The following is an 18011-nucleotide window of genomic DNA, read 5'->3' as shown; positions in this document are numbered from 1 at the left end:
TCAAACATTAACAAAAAGTATGAAGTCCTCACGTTTTCAGTTGAGAAGATTGTGGCTGGTGGGTGATCCATTTTCACTTCAAGATGTGCGCTTCAACAGCTGCTAGAAAGCTATTTTGTCTTTTGCGGTGAACGAGGGTTTGAGCGGGAGTAGCCGAAATCATTTGAATGGGTCTCCGCACATATATACATAGATAGAACAATTGATCAGGAAAAACAATAAAGATTACTGGACAAGGTTACCCACTTATTTCATCGGTTAAGTACATCATCTCCGCCCTGTGGCCTCCTGTGGCGGAGTGCGCATATATCACGCCAAGACCAAGGCGTCCAACTGAAGGCGTCCAAGGCATCATAAACCCGCATAGATTTCAAATGGATGGCGAGCATTACTAATTTAAGAGACTACCTGACCTATTTCGACACAATGACGGTCAAGATCAGATAGAACACAAAGCGCTCTGGGACATCATATGCTCGTGATCCTTATTGTATATAGAAAATAGAGAAGATTCTAATCACAGTCTCATGCACCACGTCTCCCAGTGGAAGCGTTGGAGAGAAAAGTCTTTAGCATGTCCATGCAAGGCCAATTGTTCTCATATCTCGCCAAATGCTCAAATTTATTACGTGCCTGACTGAACGGGTTAACTATTCTGAGATCGTCAAACTCACAAATGAAGACCACCCACCTCCTCCAAGATAAGCTTGACGACATCGTTTGGTTGTTGCGTGATCGTTCTGCCTTGCCTTAAAGAATTGTTTCTAATATACGATCTTGCGCTTTCCTGAATAAAAACCTTTTGAACTTCTTTATGAGCACCCGGTTGGCAGAAGTCACAGGGCAATGCTCATACCTGGACCTCTGTATAAACGGATGGAGGCCATCCTAGAACTTCCTGCAAGTTATATCCACCCCTACTTGGGCACCCAGCCTGCCCTTTAGGCCTAGCTATTAAATTGTGTCGTGCCACAATGACGGCTGTTTGCTGACAAGATGTGGCTAGCCCTGCCATCGGGGAAATGTCTTCGGAGTCGAAAGTTTCACCGACAACAATTTTGCAAAAGGGATTGGCGGCAGGCGGGCGTGTAGGGAGTGGAAATATGGTGTTAAGCTCATAGCTTGACGGCATAGCTGAGGACATGTTTTCGTAGCAAATACCGACTTATGTCGAATATAAGGGTCTTAAGTCTCGGTAAACTAACACCGTGCCGTCGGCAGTCACAGCTAGGCATGCAGTCTGCATTATTCTGTCAACAGAATCAAATTGGGGAATGTTTGATGGGAGCTCCCTTTATTGGTGCTACCTGGAGTATTCTTAGTTTGCGTAAAAGGAAGCCCTAGAAGAGAGGAAGCGATTGGAATGTGCCGGAATGCGGAATTTGAGGAGAATGTGCACTAGGTCTTGTTTCCCCCACAATCTCGTTTGGCGTTAATATCGCCCGAGTCTGTATTGTACACGCACCGTCAAAGTCCCATCGGCATCGAGCGCAAAAAGAAGGAACTTCAAGAGAGCCCGGGCTCCAACAAGCTACAGACAACATCGCTCAAGCCTGCGAAGCTCAACGAGAAGGGGATATGTTAATATGCTGCACGCGGCCGTGGCAACCGATACAACTCCAGTTAAATCCATTTGATTGCGTAGTAAACAATGAAGCTGGAAATAGAATGATTTCTTCAAAGGCCAGAACTTCCAAATGAACAGCTGCAAATGGGGACTGAACATGATGATATAAGCACAAAAAAGAAGAAATATCCCAGAGATGAACAGGTAATATGGAGAATAACGAGGACAGCAAAGAAGTGAAAGCGGCTTGAACAAGAAAACAACTAGCATCTTCGAACCAGCCGCCAGACATTGCGTCATGTACGGCTGGGTGACCACCTGGCAAGAAATTGTACAAGTTTCTTTTGTGTAGAGTTTTCTCTTGACTTCGTGTAATAAAATTACAAACAGTCACTTATTCAATGTCAAAGCCACGACTTTCAATGAAAGGGATGTCGTAAAAATGTGATGATAGCATTACGGGACCCTAATTTTCTCTCAGGAACGTCTGGCCAAGTGTGCAACACGGCAACCATAACGGACGACCAGCCACGACTTTCAATGAAAGGGATGTCGTAAAAATGTGATGATAGCATTACGGGACCCTAATTTTCTCTCAGGAACGTCTGGCCAAGTGTGCAACACGGCAACCATAACGGACGACCATAATACCCTTCCCCTGGTTCATGCGTGTCTGTGTATAATCCAATATATATATATCACATACATATGTGTGCGACTGTATTTAAAGTGTGGACGTGTATATAAGAAAATGTATAGGCCACGATGATACAGCTGACAAACAGCCATTTACCTGTGTTGAATGGAATAAAGAAACAGCCCTCGACGTCCTGGACACTTGAGGAACATTTGTTGGACCAGTTCTTTGTGGTCAACATGGTAATGGCGGAGAAGATATCGGATATATAGACAAGGAAGGACTTGACAAAAGCAAGAAAGTACAAGAACTTGAGGTGTGAAAGCAAGGTGCAAAACATTACGAGGAGGGAATAATAAAATTGATGGTAAACAATGGATTTTTACGGCGGTTCGGGGCCAGGTGAACACTGTCATGTAACATGGATATCATCCTGCACCAGTGAGCGCAATGCTGAGATTATCTTGCAGCAGGTACAGGTTGGTGGGCCATGGGTATGAAGTCCCATTAGAGCTAGAGGTACAGTGAGATGGTTGAGATTGGACGTGAATAGAGGGGACACACACCATCAGTTGCTTCGTTAGTGCACACACTGTTGTTTGCATTGTCAGCACCTTTTTGATTACCCCCCTCTGAACCCCATGGCGCAAAAAAAAGGGACCTAAGAATCCCAGTAGAAGCAACTTCAGTGGAAATGACCTTAAGGGCCCTTTCCAACGTGGCAATGCGATTGAGCGATTCAGAAGGGACAATACCAGACAATGGGGACCTCTCAGATGATGTTGGCGCTGAACAGTTCAAAGATTCTTCTTGAAGCCCCATTGAAGAGGGGTTGGGACTCTCGGCCGCTCTCTGGTTTTCATTTGGGTAGATCCGCGCATGACCATCAGTAGAAGAGCAGCGTTTGCGCTTCAATGGTCTCTCCTGCTGATGAGGAACCGCGATTGTGTTCGAGGGAGCTTCTGAAGATTCAGAGGTTGCCGGCTGCATTGGAACGACTGGAGTAGTATAGGCGCCGGCGACTGGCAGTTGCGGTGAAGAGGCTGACGGGTAGGACAACTCCGGGATGGCGGGTCTTGGGAATGACTCTGCATCGTTGTGTCACGGAGAAGACGTTGTTGGTGGCTGAGGCGCAGACATATGAAACTGCGGAGATGAAGGGTAAACATCGTTAGTTGCTGGGGCGGTAGGTCTTGGTGTGGCATCTGCGTTGCGTCGCGGAGAAAAACTCTCTGTCTGTCGTTGTGAACGCCCTACGTTGATGGGCCACGGATTGGGGTTGTACGATGCGACAATAACCCTTGGTATTACGGGACGCGCCGAACACCCCGTGCCATTAAGCCGCTTTGAACTGGCTTTCCGCAACGGTTGCTTTGAACCTGTGCCATTAAGCTGTTGTGAGGATGGAAGAAAGTTTGGCCGTGAGGAAGAAACGGGGCTAATGGACCCGGATGAAGAAGCTGGAGTGGGTATAGGTGTACTGCTGTGCCATCGGAAAGATGCTGAGTCCCTCGCTGGCCTCAGAGGCTCTAAGGACAAAGGTTGGGAGCTGCTATGCTCCAATGGCCGGATTGGGGGACGTCCTTGACCTCGATCGTCGTCGTAAAGCGCTGTCGTAGAATAAGGAAGGGTCAAAGTCACAGGGCTTGTTGACATGGACATTATCCATCCCTTTGGGTCCCCGAACCCGCTCATACTGATGGTGGAAAGGTAGAGACTCACGACTTCTGTGTTGTTCGAAGTTGGTTTCTGACTCAGCGACCAAATGGAGTCAAAGCCTTCCGCGAATGGCATGACAATGTACCTTAAATTTAATGCAAATGCGGGCGTTGAATCAACGCTCAGCGTTGCATTGCTCATCAACAAGCATACCCTACCTTCAAACTTCTAATTATACTGGCTGATAGAGTTATGATATGTTACAACAGTGTATTCCCTCGGGCTACCTAAATATACGTACCACGTTTGGTTATTTTCAGGAGTCCGACACAATTACAACATTATAATGTAAATCCCATACGTATATTTTTGCCGAAGTATTCTCAGATCATTCGGAATGTCAAATGGGTACGGGCCCTCGCCAGAGCTCACCGAGAAATCAAAGGTCAATGGCATGGCTGTGTTGCCGATGCGGGAGCATGACATGTCACAAGCAAAATCGCCATACAACCCGTACTTTTTGGTCGCACAGGAGCTAATCAGCGAGCCGGATGCTTGAAAACAAGTCGTCCGTAGCACAACTGCGTGCGCTGTGAACGACTTGTGTAGGACAGGGAAGATTCTCGGGTGTCTTCCGCTGGGCTGGTATGGAGTCTCTTAAAACTGGGCTTCATCTACTTGCAGGAAGAAACAAAATTCCAAGGGCAGCCGAGTGAAATCAAACAGATGTTGGTGGTACATTGATTGTAATGGAATATAGCTACATTTTTGAAACAATGCTAGCATATGGACAGGACCAGAGACCCGAGGATACAGGGTAGAAGACAGAAGTCACGGAAAGTTTACTTCTTAGAGATATAGACAGCTGTCAGAAGAAGAACAAGTGCAATCAGTGATCTGTTCATTGAAAATAATGGAGTGATAAAAATGTGGCATCTGCAATGTCGCCGTCCCAGGCTGTGGAATACATGTACGGGCCCACGTTTTTCTCCTGTAATCCGACCTTCGTCTCCATAATCGTCATCCCAACTGATCGTTGTGACTACTGGATTGTAGCTGTCAGATCATGGAGCTTGTCTACAGTGGTGGTTAGGTCAATTAACGCGACTTACTGGAACATATGGCACCTGGCAATGGCCATGGCCGTCCTTGAATCAAAAGCTTTGATCAGAGTCACGTGTGAGGTTTTGGTATCTAGAATGGATCAAAAGCCAGGACGCGTAAAGGACTGGTACGTGCTGTACTTGACCAGTACTGCCACGGTACCTGGCAGGTACCTGTTTATTATTTTTTGATATTCAAACATTTTTATTTTGATAACTCCTGTCCGGAAATGACAAAAAGATTGACCTATTTTGATTGTTTTATTGTTTTTGGCAGAGGCAAAAATGAATTATCAAAAATAAAATATATGATCGTCGGGCATTATTTATTGTTCATATACCAAAGTTTAATACAAAATGTCAATTTTATTCAGTTGGTAAAGTACATATGTGTCATCAAATTTACCGTTCTTGTAAAGATATTGCCTAATTTTAATTTCTTCGACTCTTTTTTAGACGCTTTTGCGGAAATAATCCAGTCATTATTCTCCATCAAATTTTTTCAACATTTGTGACAATCTAAAAATGATTGCTGCGCGTAGTGCCAAGCTCAGCCCTTTCAAAGCATTAATAGTCTGCGCTTGCGACGCAGCATCTCCCAGCTCCATTCTATAACACTTCAAGCTTCAAGCTTCAACCTACAGCGAGGGCCGCCGCCGCATATAAAAGCCACAACACAAGTAGCAGTACAAAGCGAACCCCAAGACAAACGGGGAGAGTAGTACTCAGTATTACTCGAGGACAAGGGAAGTTATAAGTGAATTGCACATAAGAAGAAACCAAGCCATCATTATATCTGCACCGCAGTCGGCAGGGCCAGCAGCGCTACAGAATGACAATGAGAACAACTGGTCAAGGTGGCTGATGGCGCGTCGACGTCTGAGGGGGAGGGGGGGGGGTTGCATTGCGATTGCGATTGTGTGATTGTGTGGGGTTTCTAAAGAAAGTCCCTCGCGGCAGGAATAGCCCCTCCCCTCCTCCAAACATTGGTTTATCCGTACGTTTCGGTTACTAGCACGGTTACTCTTGTTCAATGGGATAGCCACACTGTTAAACATTTAAACCGCTGAAACCAAGTTCGTCGTCGTCCCAGGCTCCCAGTCCCAGCCAAAATACCGAAACAAAAGCACATACGCATACCCCCGGCGCAACCCACAAAGCTGACAAGCGACGTCACCCCGCGCGCGCGCACTCGCAAACCCTCGCAACACATCTGTGGCGTCGCGCAGCGCATTATCCGACCCATTTTAAGAAAACCACAAGAAAACATCGCAAAAAGATATTAAGAGATATTAAAGATCTATACACATCCCACCCACACACATAATTACACGCATTACACACCCATTATTAATATAAGAAAAGTACATACATAACCATAACACAAGCCGCCACTGTAAAATATTATAATTGATTGTTGATTGGTCTATAATTGAATAATGAAATTTGAAACCTTGGGCTATGGCCCATGGGCTGCTTCTCCGAGCCTCCGCTTCGTCTTCGCTCTGTCTTTGTCTTTGTCTTTGATTGCCATTGCTCTTTGCCTTTGCCCTTCGTATTCTGCGCCCGAAACACCTCAGAGCGCTAAGGGCCCTTCACGCACACGCACATTTCGAATCGCCTATCTCGTGTGCGAGTGCGCGTGCGCGCTAAACCGCGCGACGTGCCCAATTCTCGGTCGCTGCGACCCGCGCCATCTCGAATTCTTATAGACAGCTCGTCCATTTAGTCGCTCGGTCGTTCGCTCAGTCAGTCGTTCGCTCGGTCAGTCGGTCGCTCGGTCGGTTGGTTGGCCGGTTGGGTAGGTAGGTGTGCCGCGTCCCAAATCGTGCTCCTCTCCATCCATTGAAAACCGAACTTGATTTCGATTTCGATTTCGATTTCGCCCCGACTCGCCAAAATCCTCCAAAGAAAAATGTTCTTCAATCCCTAACCCATAACCCATAATCCCCCGCTTCCCACTTCCCACCCGCCAATGGCACAGGCACCAGCAACAGCAACCCACACCAGCAACCCACACCAATAACCCACACCAATAACCCACAGCAACAGCACCACCATCAACAACACGCGCAAGTCCGACTGTTAGGAGGAGACCCGGAGACGAGGCGGGAGAGAGAGACGAAGGACCAGAACGTGTTGGGTGTGCTAACAAAGAAGGAACTGAGGCTACGTAGCTACGGGTGTGTCTACAAATACTGTGTGATATGTGACTACAGGCACGTGTGTGTGTCTACGTTAGAGGGAACTCTAACATCACCCCCCTCTTAAAGGTGGGCGTCCGGGATGTTGTGGAGGCGTATGTAATTGTTTAGTACTTCAGAGTTAGGGAAGGATGAGTGGCTTGACCACGAAGCGTCTTCCTCTGTGCAGCCATCGAGCAGCACGAGGAACTGTGTTCCACTGCGCAGGGCCCTGTGGCCGAGCACACTTGCAATGTCTGGGGGTGGTAACGCGGGGGGAGGTGTTGGTGTCGCGGGTGAAGTTTGGGAATCGAATTCTGCTGGTATGAAACGGGAGAGTTTAGAGACATGGAAAGTAGGGTGGATCGACCACGAGGCCGGTAGGTCGAGGGTGTAAGACTGGATGCCAACGCGTTTCGTCACAGGAAAAGGTCCGTGACGCTTAACATCGAGCTTTTTAGACGGACGTGAGGACTTGATGTCGGAGGCGCTGAGCATCACCATGTCGCCAACATTGAAGACGGGTGGAGCGCGGTGAGAGGTGTCATAGGATCGCTTCATTGCATCAGCGGCGAGGTTTAGCGCTGAAGCGGATTCCTTCGCGAGGGAATCCATTTGAGAGGCGAATTCAAGAGCTTTGGGGACACGGTCGTCCGAGAGGCGTGCGGGTTGCAGGGTTCGGCGGGGGTTGGAGCCATAGTTTAGGAAGAAGGGCGAGAAGCCAGTGGACGAGTGAATCTTATTGTTGATAGCAAATTCGGCGCATGCAAGCCATTCCACCCAATCATTTTGCCTGTTATTCACAAAGATCCGTAGGTATTGTTCGATTTCTTGATTGACGCGCTCAGTTTGTCCGTCTGTTTGAGGTCGAAATGCGGTGGACGCGTTCTGTGAAATGCCTAGCAGGTCGTTGAGGGCCCGAGTAAAGTTTGACAGGAAGATTGAACCACGGTCGGAGATGATGCGTCGTGGCAGTCCGAAGTCTTTCCAGACATGGTCGCGGAAGAGGCGCGCGAGACCCTCAGAAGTGATTGACTTTTTGCATGGGATGATACGAACCATTTTTGAGAGTCTATCGACGACGACAAAGATCGAATCGAAGCCGCGAGATTTAGGTAAGTCCACGATGAGATCACAGGAAATGATCTCCCAATTGGAGGAAGGGATTTCGTTGGGGGTCAGTAGGCCCGCGGGCGCCATCCTCAGAGGCTTAGTTGATTGACAGGTGGGGCATCCATCAACGTAACGCTTCGCGTCTTTTGATAGTGACGGCCACCAATAGTCGCGCAGGACGAGTTCCATGGTCTTCATCCGGCCAGGGTGGCCTACGGATTGGTGATCATGACAGTCGGCGAGTATTCGTTGACGCAAGTTGCCTTTGTTTGGCACAAAGATTCGGTTATGCCATGAAAGCAAGCCGTCGTGGAGGGACCAGCCAGGCAGGTTCTTGTGCTTTTCCCACATTTCAGTGATTTGGTGCTGGTGAGTTCGAATGTCAGCCAGGACGGGGTCATCCCCAATTGAGCATTCAGCAGTACGTCGAATGTGTTCTGGGCGCAGTAAGGTGACGTTTTCGTTGTCGCCAACACCTTTATCGTAGTCGGGGCGGCGGGACAACGAGTCTGCGCAGATCATGGTCGGGCCTGGCTTGTGGACGAGTACGAAATCGAATTCAGCGAGCTGCAGGGACCAGCGAGCCTGACGACGGTTCAATTTCTGAGCGGTCATGAAATACTGAAGGTTCTTGTGATCGGTGTGGATCTCAACAGGAGAATCGGAGCCGTGGAGGTAGCGTCGCCAGTCATCGAGAGACCTCATGATTGACAGTAGTTCGCGGTCATGTATCTCGTAGTTGCGCTCAACGGGACTGAGGGCTTTTGAAGCAAACGCGACCGGTTGCCAGGAATTGTCAACAAATTGGCTGAGCACCGCGCCGGTTGCGTATCCAGAGCTGTCTGCCTCTATGCGGAATGGGGCACCGTCGCGGGGAAGAAGTAGCACCGGGTGTGAAGCGCAGGCGGATTTGAGCTCGTTGAAGGCGGATGTTGACAAATTGTCCCATACCCAAGGCGCCGAACCACCCAGGGCATGCAGGGGAGCGGCAATGCGGGAGAAGTTCTTGATAAACCTACGGTAGAAGTTGACGAAACCGAGGAACTGTTGGACGTCCTTACGACAGCGCGGGATTGGCCAAGAGGTGATAGCGTCAACTTTCTTGGGATCCATGGACATTTTCCCGTGGCCGACAATGACGCCCAAGTATTCCACACGGTCCTGCTCAAAACAGCACTTTTCTGGCCGCAGATAAAGCTTGTTGTCCTCCAGAATCTGCAAGACATTGCGGACAAGATGTCGATGGGACTGGACATCATCAGTGAAGATGAGGATGTCATCCATATATATCACGACATGGCCGCCAGCAATGAGATCCTTGAACAGATCGTTCATCATATTCTGGAAGGTAGCTGGTGAGTTTGTCAATCCAAAGAACATTACAAGAGGCTCAAAAAGTCCAAACTCCGTGATAAAGGCAGCCTTGTGCTCATCGCCTTCCCTGATACGAATGTTATTGAAACCCCAGCGGACGTCAAGTTTGGTGAATACTTTCGCGCCTTTAAGCTTGTCCATGAGGTCAGAGATGAGCGGCAATGGATAGCGGTTCTTGATCGTGATATCGTTCAGGCGTCGGTAGTCTTGCACAGGGCGCAGTGAGCCATCCTTTTTCTGGATGAAGAAGAAAGGGGCGGCATAGGGAGAGATGGAGTCCCGTATACGGCCAGTGCGTTTTTCCTCTTCTATCCATTCCTTGACCTTCGAGGTTTCAGCGGGCGACAGACGGTACGGCTTTGCTTTGAACGACTTTGCATCTGGTTTCAGGTTAATAGCATGATCCCATGGGCGACGGGGTGGGAGCTCGTCAAACTCCTCTTTGGAGAAAACAGGTGCAAATTCCTTCAGGTAGCGGTCGGGATATGAAGCTGCTTCACGTTGAGTTCGCAAAAAGTGAGAAATGCGGTGGTCGCATGAGCCATGGACTTGTTCGGACGTGAACTCATTGAGGTCAACCGCGCACATCGATTCACCATCGGCAAGTTCACCAGCAAAGGCGTCAGCCCATTCCGCAGCAGAGACCGGCGTGAAGGGGCCCGGGCTGTCATCAAAGATGTCGTCTTCACGGAGCTGGGGTCCTTCGCGGCAAACATTCACGGTTTCGCCATCAGGGTGCGAAGTCGGCAGCACGTCAGCACCACAGGACGTGGGGCAGCGTGCAAAGCAGAGCTTGGCCTCTCGCCAGTCAACAAGCGGATTATGGAACCAGAGCCAGGAGTGCCCGAGGATGAGGGAAGATGATCCCGTGTTGGTGACTGAAAGGCGGAGTCGCTCAACATGGTTTTCAATGCGGATGACAAGGTAAACAACATCTGTGATAGCACCGTTGGCATTGCGAGTTCCGTCTGCATTGTAAACGCTAACGGGGTGGGGCAGCCGCTCAGTCACCCATCCATTGAGTTTGACAAAATCGGAGTGCACGTAACAACCAGTGGCACCGCTGTCTAAGAGCGCTTTCAGCGACACCAAAGAGGTCGAGCCTGGGGGTGCAGCCGACATTGGAATGTCAAGGCATTTACTCCCCATGCGGGAGATGTAGTCGCGGGGCTTCTTGAGCTGCTGGAGGACTTTGGCGGCGTCGGTCCAGGGGAGATCGCAAAGAGCAGCAATCAGATCATCGTCAATGTCGTCCCAACGCTCCTTTGGGGCCCAGGATTTGAGCAGGCTCTCGGTTCGCCAAGGCGTGCTGCGTAATCGGCGCAAGTTGCACAGGACGGTGCGGACAGGTGTAGGGATTGAAGGCGGGCAGTCTGTGTGGTCAGCGACGGGCGGGCTGCAAAGTAGAGAGTCGCGTGGGGCCGGTGGTGGACTTGCATCGTGTGTCATAGAGACAGATGCATCATCGTGGGCGGAGGTTTGTTGAGCAGGCTTGGTTGGCGAATCTTCATCCGAATCATCAGAGGCATCTGGGGCTTGCAGCTCTGGTGGATCATCCTCAGGACAGGATAAAAAGAGGTCTGAATATGGAATGCAATCGGGTGCCATAGTTGGAGGTTGTGGGTGCGCGGGCAGGAGTGTTGGTGTCGGGTAGTCGGAGTTGGGTGATGTTGTTGAAGAAGAGGGCTTGTCAGGAGTCAATACAGAATTGGATAATGAAGGTTGAGGGGTCGCGTAAACAGGTAACACGGGCAGAGGTACGGATTTTGGAGACAATGCAACATGCAATTTGGGAGTAATTACAGGGTTGTTGTACAGAAGCGGCGAGGACGTACTACTCACTCGACGCAAGAAACAAAATCCGAATCATCAAACAAGGCACTTTCGTCAACATCAACGCATCGAATCTCATGCTTGTCGTCATCAGGCAAAGCATCAAAGCACTCGAGGACGGCCCGAGCTCGTTCCAGTTTTGCGCGTGATTTGCGTTGGAATTCGAGATCTTTGGGTTTGGGGCAGACTCGCATGAAGTGGCCAAATACGCCGCAGTTAAAGCAGGGCAGGGCGGCACGTCGATTCGGAGCAGCGGAGATGTTTGCAGGTAGAGTCGCGTTGGGGGCAGGAGCAGCGGGGCGGGGGTTGCTAGACTTTTGAACAGTGGAAGGGGTGGAGGTGAAAGAAGGGGGAGGACGCCAGGTGGCGGTGGTGTTGACGACCGGAGTCACCGTGGCATCAGTCTCACGCAGTCTGTGAGCCATCAAGATTGCGGCACTCTTCCATTCCGCGAATGTGGGCATCTCACGGTGTGTTCGTCCAATCTCCTCCATAATACGCTTATCCAAGGCCATTTTGAAGCATTGGATCAACGCTTCGTCGTTAAACTTGGAGCGAAAGGCAAGGTTCTCGAAGATAATAATGAACTCTTGAGTGGGCGTGGAGTTCTGACGGATGCACATGATCTCGCGTGCCGCGCGTTGTTGCGAGAAATGGAACAGGAAGGAGTCTTTCACGCGCTCCTCAAAGTCGGACCAGTTGGTTAAGACGCATTGCCCAGACTCTAGCTCTTCAATGAGCTGGTTACGCCAGACAGCGGGCGTGCCGGTCTTGAAAGAACTGAGAGCGGTGCGTACTTTGGAATCAGTGGTTTTGTATGCTTCGGGGTCGGAGTGAAAAAAGTTACGCCATGAGGCCAGCAAGTCTTCGACAGTATCAGAGGAGCCGTCGAAGGCACCTGGAAAGGGCACCTTATAAGCGCGTGAATCACCAGAGCGGGCGGTAGAGGTAGTCGCAGAGGAGTGGGTAGAGGTTTGGAGTTGGGGTAACGCGAGGAATGATTTGAACATAGTTTCGGCTTGTATACGCGACAGTTCGAGAATATCTTTCATAGTTTCTTTATTGGATTCCTGGCTAGCCTTAATGAGAGCGATAATGGCAGGGTCAATTCGGGACACAGTGTCGTCATCACTACCGTCACGACCACGACGGGGGGAGACCGAACGACCTTTACTTTTTCCGGGAGGCATGAGTGCAAACGATAAGCGAGAAGCGAATTAAAAAAAGGAAAGAGAAAAAAACAGAGAGGGTGGGTGTATGCGCCAAAAGGGTGAATATATGCGCTTCTAATCGGAGGGTTCAAGGTCAGGTAAGCTGTCTGGGGTAGAGGACCTGGAGAAGAGAGGAGAGCTGAGAATATCGTCAAGGCGGGCGTGAAGTCCAGACAAAATAGCAGGGCTAAGAGAGGTGGTAAAAGCCAGATTATCAATGCGGCGAGACAGAGTAGCCAGACAATCTTGTAGGTCGCGAACGCGATCAGCCTGGTCGTGTAGGTAACGCAACTGTCTTTCAGCGGAAGCGAGAAGGTCTCTGGTATGTGAGATTGACCGTTGACAGTCTATAACAGCAGCAGTAAGTCGCCGAAGGGTATCAAAAGATGCACCCTGGTTGGAAGCAATACGCAGGGTTTCTTCGTGCAACAAGAGGTCTCTTTGCAAAAAAAAATAATTGCCAAGAGTAGCGGTCACAAGTGTCGGTACAGGCTTCGATATCCTGCTGGATGGGCAGGATCGAAGGGGAACGAGGTAGTCCAGGCAGTTTGGGAAACGGTGGTATTGAAATGCCAAAAGGCGATGAGAGAGGATGTTTTGAATGTGTTAGAGTTCCTTCTTGATGTTAGGAGGAGACCCGGAGACGAGGCGGGAGAGAGAGACGAAGGACCAGAACGTGTTGGGTGTGCTAACAAAGAAGGAACTGAGGCTACGTAGCTACGGGTGTGTCTACAAATACTGTGTGATATGTGACTACAGGCACGTGTGTGTGTCTACGTTAGAGGGAACTCTAACACCGACAGCGTCAAAAGCAAAAAGAGCGAAAAAAAGATGGTGAGAAGATTCACATTCGCTTGAAGGGGGTGTCGCGACCCAAATCGCCGTCGAAGTTTTCGAAAAGCGTTCCAAGCTGAAGGTCTCAAGCTCCCAAATCGTCCAAATCAAAGCTCCGGCCCCGATTCCGGCGTGCCATACCACCACCACCTCCTCCTCCTACACCTGCACCTGCACCCGCACCTCCAGCAGCACCTGCACCAGCACCTCCTCCTCCTCCACCTGCACCCCCAACACCAACACCCCCACCACAGCCCTCCACACCACACTCACAATCCCCCCCAACCCTCCCAAACCCAAACCCAAACCCATGTCCAGTAGCCGTATCAATCGCCCCAAGCCGCTCATCAAAGTCCATTTCGGTCGGCGAGAACTCGGACGGGTGGTTATTGTCCGTCTGCTGCCTCAGCTCGAGGAGCACGCGGCTTGCGAGCATCGAGTGGAAGACCCTTGTTAACCTGGTTGAGAGATGGAAGAGAAAAGAAAGATGAAGGGTTTGTTAGTGTACAATGTTCATCGTTCATCGTTTTGTGTGTGTTTGGAATTCCGTTCCGGTCCTTTTACGCCAGTATGCACGATGCACTTTGGCACTTTGGTAAGGCCTTGGAGATTCCGTACTCCATCTTCGATTCGAGGATAATTCCACGAAGCGAAGAAGCAAAGAATCGAAATCGAAATCGACAAATCAACGCCGGACGAAGTTTGTGCAAAGTACACAGGCAAGGGACAAAGAACAAGGACATAGAAGTGGACATAAAAAACAACAACAAAACACCTACGAGAGAGTAACCACGCGAACATTAGGCTGGTGTGGGGTAGACCGACGCAACGCAACGCAAATAACGAATGAACGTGAGCCATGGTGCATACATGCATGCAGGTGAGAGGACAGTGGAGAGCTTACCGGAAAGAGAGCGCTGAAGATGATATTGAGGATCGATAACACTGCGACGAGACGAGGCATCAGACCATGCATCCAATGGAACGAGAAAAAGGGGGAAAGAAAAAGGATGCGGTGGCATCGTCATCGTACCGAAGAGGACGAGGTAGTACAAGCTCCCTGTGAAGATGAAGGCAACCAGTCAGTGGATGTGCATTGATATATTGATATACAGGCGGAAGGAGGGGTGCTTACCATCGCGATATACGACGTATTCAAGCCTTGACACCGGACCTGCTCGAACTGCATTTTCGACTCAACGTCAATGAAATTGTTCTGCTTTGCTTTGCTTTGCACTGCTGTGCATGTGCAAAAGAGCGAACGCGAACGTACATGATTTTACACCAGGAACAGCAACCAGAATCAAACAAACTACAAAAAAAAAAAAGGAATTCAGAGATATGCGCATAGATTTGAGAGACAGAAAGTACTCACTCGTATCCCAAATCAAGAGCCCGAGCCAACACCAAATGACCATATGATTATCCTTCAAGATCACACATCCCAAAAAGCCTGGGTGTAATGGGACCTCTGGGTCTACACACACAAAACACACAACCACACACACACACGCACACAGGCATATAAGTAACAATCAGCTTTCTCCTTTTCGGCACGCGAAACGACACAAAAAAACAAAAAAAGAAACGAAAGGAGCGAAAGGGACGAAAAAAAAGAAAAAAGAAAAAAAAAAAACTGACAGATAAGCCCCTGAATATAAAAATACCCCGCAACAGACGCGGGGACCCAAACACTGACGAAGCCTATGGGCAGCGCGATGGTGAGTGCCGCGTCGCGGTTCCAGAGCGCCCAGACGCGGATTGTCAGGAGGACTGCGGTTGTGGTTGAGTTGAGTGGGTTGGGTTGAGTGGGTTGGATTGAGTGGGTTGAGTTGAGTTGAGTTGGGGTTAAGTTGAGTTGAGTGGGTTGAGTTGAGTGGGTTGAGTGGGTTGGGTTGAGTTGGGGTTGAGTTGGGGTTGAGTTGAGTGGAGTGGGTTGAGTGGAGTGGAATGGAGTAGAGAAGTGAGAATTGAATTAGGTTAGGAGCATGTGTGATAGGGTGATAAGGGTAGTAGCGCACTTTCAGAGGCAATAGCACCGGTAAATGTCAGGACTTCAGAGTTAGGACAAGGAGGAGGGAGAACAACGGTTAGTCCACAGTGGTAGCAAATTAGGAGGGGGCGGACAGACATACTTCCAGTCCCAACAGTCAAAACATGACACTGCGGGCCCGTAAGGTTCGCAGACGAGTGCCCTAAAACCATCATTTCATCAAACATTGATTAACGATGTGAAGTGTACGAAAGGCGACACGCACGATATATCGTCAGAAAGCCGACATCGCAGAAGGGCAGATATCGTTGGAAGATGTAAAGGAGTTTGATCACGCTCGACCGCTTCTTCCAGACTAGGCGATATTCCATGCCGAAGGTGAGAGTGTAGTCGTACAGGAAAAGTGTCATGGCCGTTACTAAGCGCAGTGTTGAGTCAGTTCTCGATAATGGTCGCACGAGCGTTGCGTCGCGCACACACCTTCGAGGTACTAAACACACACCAAGTCAATCAGGACGATGAATACACAGCAGAGTTAATGAGGAGCAGCTCACGGTCAAGATCGTCCACCCCCTGAGCGCACGAAGGATGTCAGGAGTGACCATCATCATGCCAGCGGGGTACATGAACAGGGGCGGTGCCGCTGGACCTCCAGGCGGGGGAAAGCCCGCGCCCGGAAAACCTGTCCCTGTCTGCCCATCCATTGGCGATCGCACCGGCGGCGGCGGTACAGCTCAGGACGCAGTCGACAGCGACAGCGGACGAAGGTGGAGACGAAGGATGTGGGAGGGAGAGAGAGAGAGAGAGAGAAAAGACAAAAAGCAAAAGCGACTCCACGCCGGGTGGGCCTCAAGCGTGATTGATGAGGGGCGCGATCCGCGCTGATATACATATCTTGACAAAGAGGTTGGATAAGTAGGTTGGATGGCCGAGGTAGGCTCGAGTACAGTACGTAGCTGCCGGTGACCTGACCTGACGCTGACCTGACCCACCGCTGTGGGTCATAATCACTGCGTGTTTTTTTCTTTTTGCAAAATGAAAAAAAATTGAAAATTGAAAATTGAATTGACAAATCGCGTCGACCTGGAGATGGCGAGATACTATCATTCCTAGGCTCGTGGCCGTGGCCGTCATCAGGGTTCCTGGAGGATAGGGGGCATCCAACCTCGTGCTGGGCTTCAGTGAGTCGTTAGGCGGGAGTCTGGACGGCGTGAAATTGAATTGAGTGAGGGCAAAGATATAGATATAGTAACCGCATTTGTATACAAGTATTGCAAGGCCCTTTCTTTGTCTGATAGATAGATAGGTTCAGCTACGCTGACTCAAGTTTCAAGTAGACCGTCGGTCGGCTGAGGTCGGGTTATAAAATATAATTGAATCAATTTCGGCGTCATTGCAAGCTTCAAGAGGTGTCATCAATTACTAGACGACCAACAAACAGTGGCGCCTGAATCAAGTTGTTAAGAGAAAAACTATGGCCAGACCGTCCTGGCCACGGTAGTGAGCATCTTACCAAAGATGCATTGTACACCACCAACAATGGTGCAGATAGGGTCACAAGAGAGAGGAATTCGGAAAGGAGAATGGACGGCCAAGTGATTGTTGGTGCCAAGTTTTCGCGACGCGTGGGCCACGAGGTCGTGCGACCCTCTTTCCCTTTCCGGCCTGAAAGGGACTCAGAATGGCATCAACAAATACGCGACGCGACGCGTTTGTTTATCGCACGCATATATTCACACTCACACCATTCCTTGGATTCGTTGGGGAAAAAAATTAACCATGGATCATATTGCGGCATGGGCATAACGATTGAAAAGATGAAAAGATACACTATAATACAATAACAATGCGGAATAAAAAGAGAAAAAGACAGATAACCAAGAAACGCTCTATGATCGCTCTCCCCTCAGTCTGCGAGCCAAAGCGAGATCTTTGGGTTGGATGGTGACACGCTTAGCGTGGATAGCAGCCAAGTTGGTGTCTTCGAAGAGCGAGACGAGGTACGCCTCGGCAGCTTCCTGGAGGGCCATGACGGCGGAGGATTGGAAGCGGAGATCAGTCTGCGCAAAAGATAACAAGTCAGAATGAATGTGGCAGATGATGAGTCATTGTGAGTCAAGTACCTTGAAATCCTGAGCGATTTCACGGACGAGTCGTTGGAAGGGGAGCTTGCGGATGAGCAGCTCGGTGGACTTTTGGTAACGACGGATTTCACGGAGAGCGACAGTTCCGGGCCTGAAGCGATGGGGCTTCTTGACACCACCAGCAGCGGCCTACAAGCACATGTAAGGAAGATGAACAAAAAAAAGACAAGTATGAAAACGTACAGCAGTCTTGCGCGCAGAGGACTTGGCTGCGAGTTGTTTACGAGGGGCCTTGCCACCAGTAGATTTGCGGGCAGTTTGCTTAGTGCGGGCCATTGTTGCTGTTGTTGTTGTTGTTGTTAAGTGGTGGTGGTGGTGGTGTGAGTTGGTGGGTGACGAAAAAGTAAGTGGGGGTCCATT

The 18011-nt window shown here is 49.7% G+C and overlaps 4 protein-coding genes across 4 annotated transcripts; all 4 read right to left on the bottom strand.

Moving 5' to 3' along the window:
• Positions 1-2632: 2632 nt before the first annotated feature.
• JR316_0008308 (uncharacterized protein) lies at positions 2633-3194 on the bottom strand (the record flags this gene model as incomplete). Its single annotated transcript, XM_047894023.1, has 2 exons — positions 2633-2717; positions 2866-3194. The coding sequence occupies 2 exons, from the start codon at positions 3192-3194 to the stop codon at positions 2633-2635; spliced, it is 414 nt and encodes a 137-aa protein (XP_047747338.1).
• A 111-nt stretch (positions 3195-3305) lies between these two features.
• On the bottom strand, positions 3306-3998 carry JR316_0008307 (uncharacterized protein; the record flags this gene model as incomplete). The annotated part of the gene is made up of 1 exon (XM_047894022.1): positions 3306-3998. The coding sequence occupies one exon, from the start codon at positions 3996-3998 to the stop codon at positions 3306-3308; it is 693 nt and encodes a 230-aa protein (XP_047747337.1).
• A 9601-nt stretch (positions 3999-13599) lies between these two features.
• Positions 13600-16211, bottom strand: JR316_0008306 (uncharacterized protein; the record flags this gene model as incomplete). The annotated part of the gene is made up of 10 exons (XM_047894021.1): positions 13600-13972; positions 14385-14431; positions 14650-14753; positions 14788-14826; positions 14890-14991; positions 15156-15287; positions 15650-15709; positions 15773-15925; positions 15988-15997; positions 16062-16211. 10 exons carry the CDS (start codon positions 16209-16211, stop codon positions 13600-13602), a joined length of 1170 nt encoding a protein of 389 aa, XP_047747336.1.
• Positions 16212-17396: 1185 nt separating this feature from the next.
• JR316_0008305 (histone H3) lies at positions 17397-17927 on the bottom strand (the record flags this gene model as incomplete). The annotated part of the gene is made up of 3 exons (XM_047894020.1): positions 17397-17567; positions 17631-17780; positions 17835-17927. 3 exons carry the CDS (start codon positions 17925-17927, stop codon positions 17397-17399), a joined length of 414 nt encoding a protein of 137 aa, XP_047747335.1.
• Between the last annotated feature and the right edge of the window lie 84 nt (positions 17928-18011).

Source organism: Psilocybe cubensis, chromosome 7 (genome assembly GCF_017499595.1).
Source record: "Psilocybe cubensis strain MGC-MH-2018 chromosome 7, whole genome shotgun sequence".
Classification (NCBI taxonomy): Eukaryota; Fungi; Basidiomycota; class Agaricomycetes; order Agaricales; family Agrocybaceae; genus Psilocybe; species Psilocybe cubensis.
This window is presented reverse-complemented; position numbering and strand designations above follow the sequence as displayed.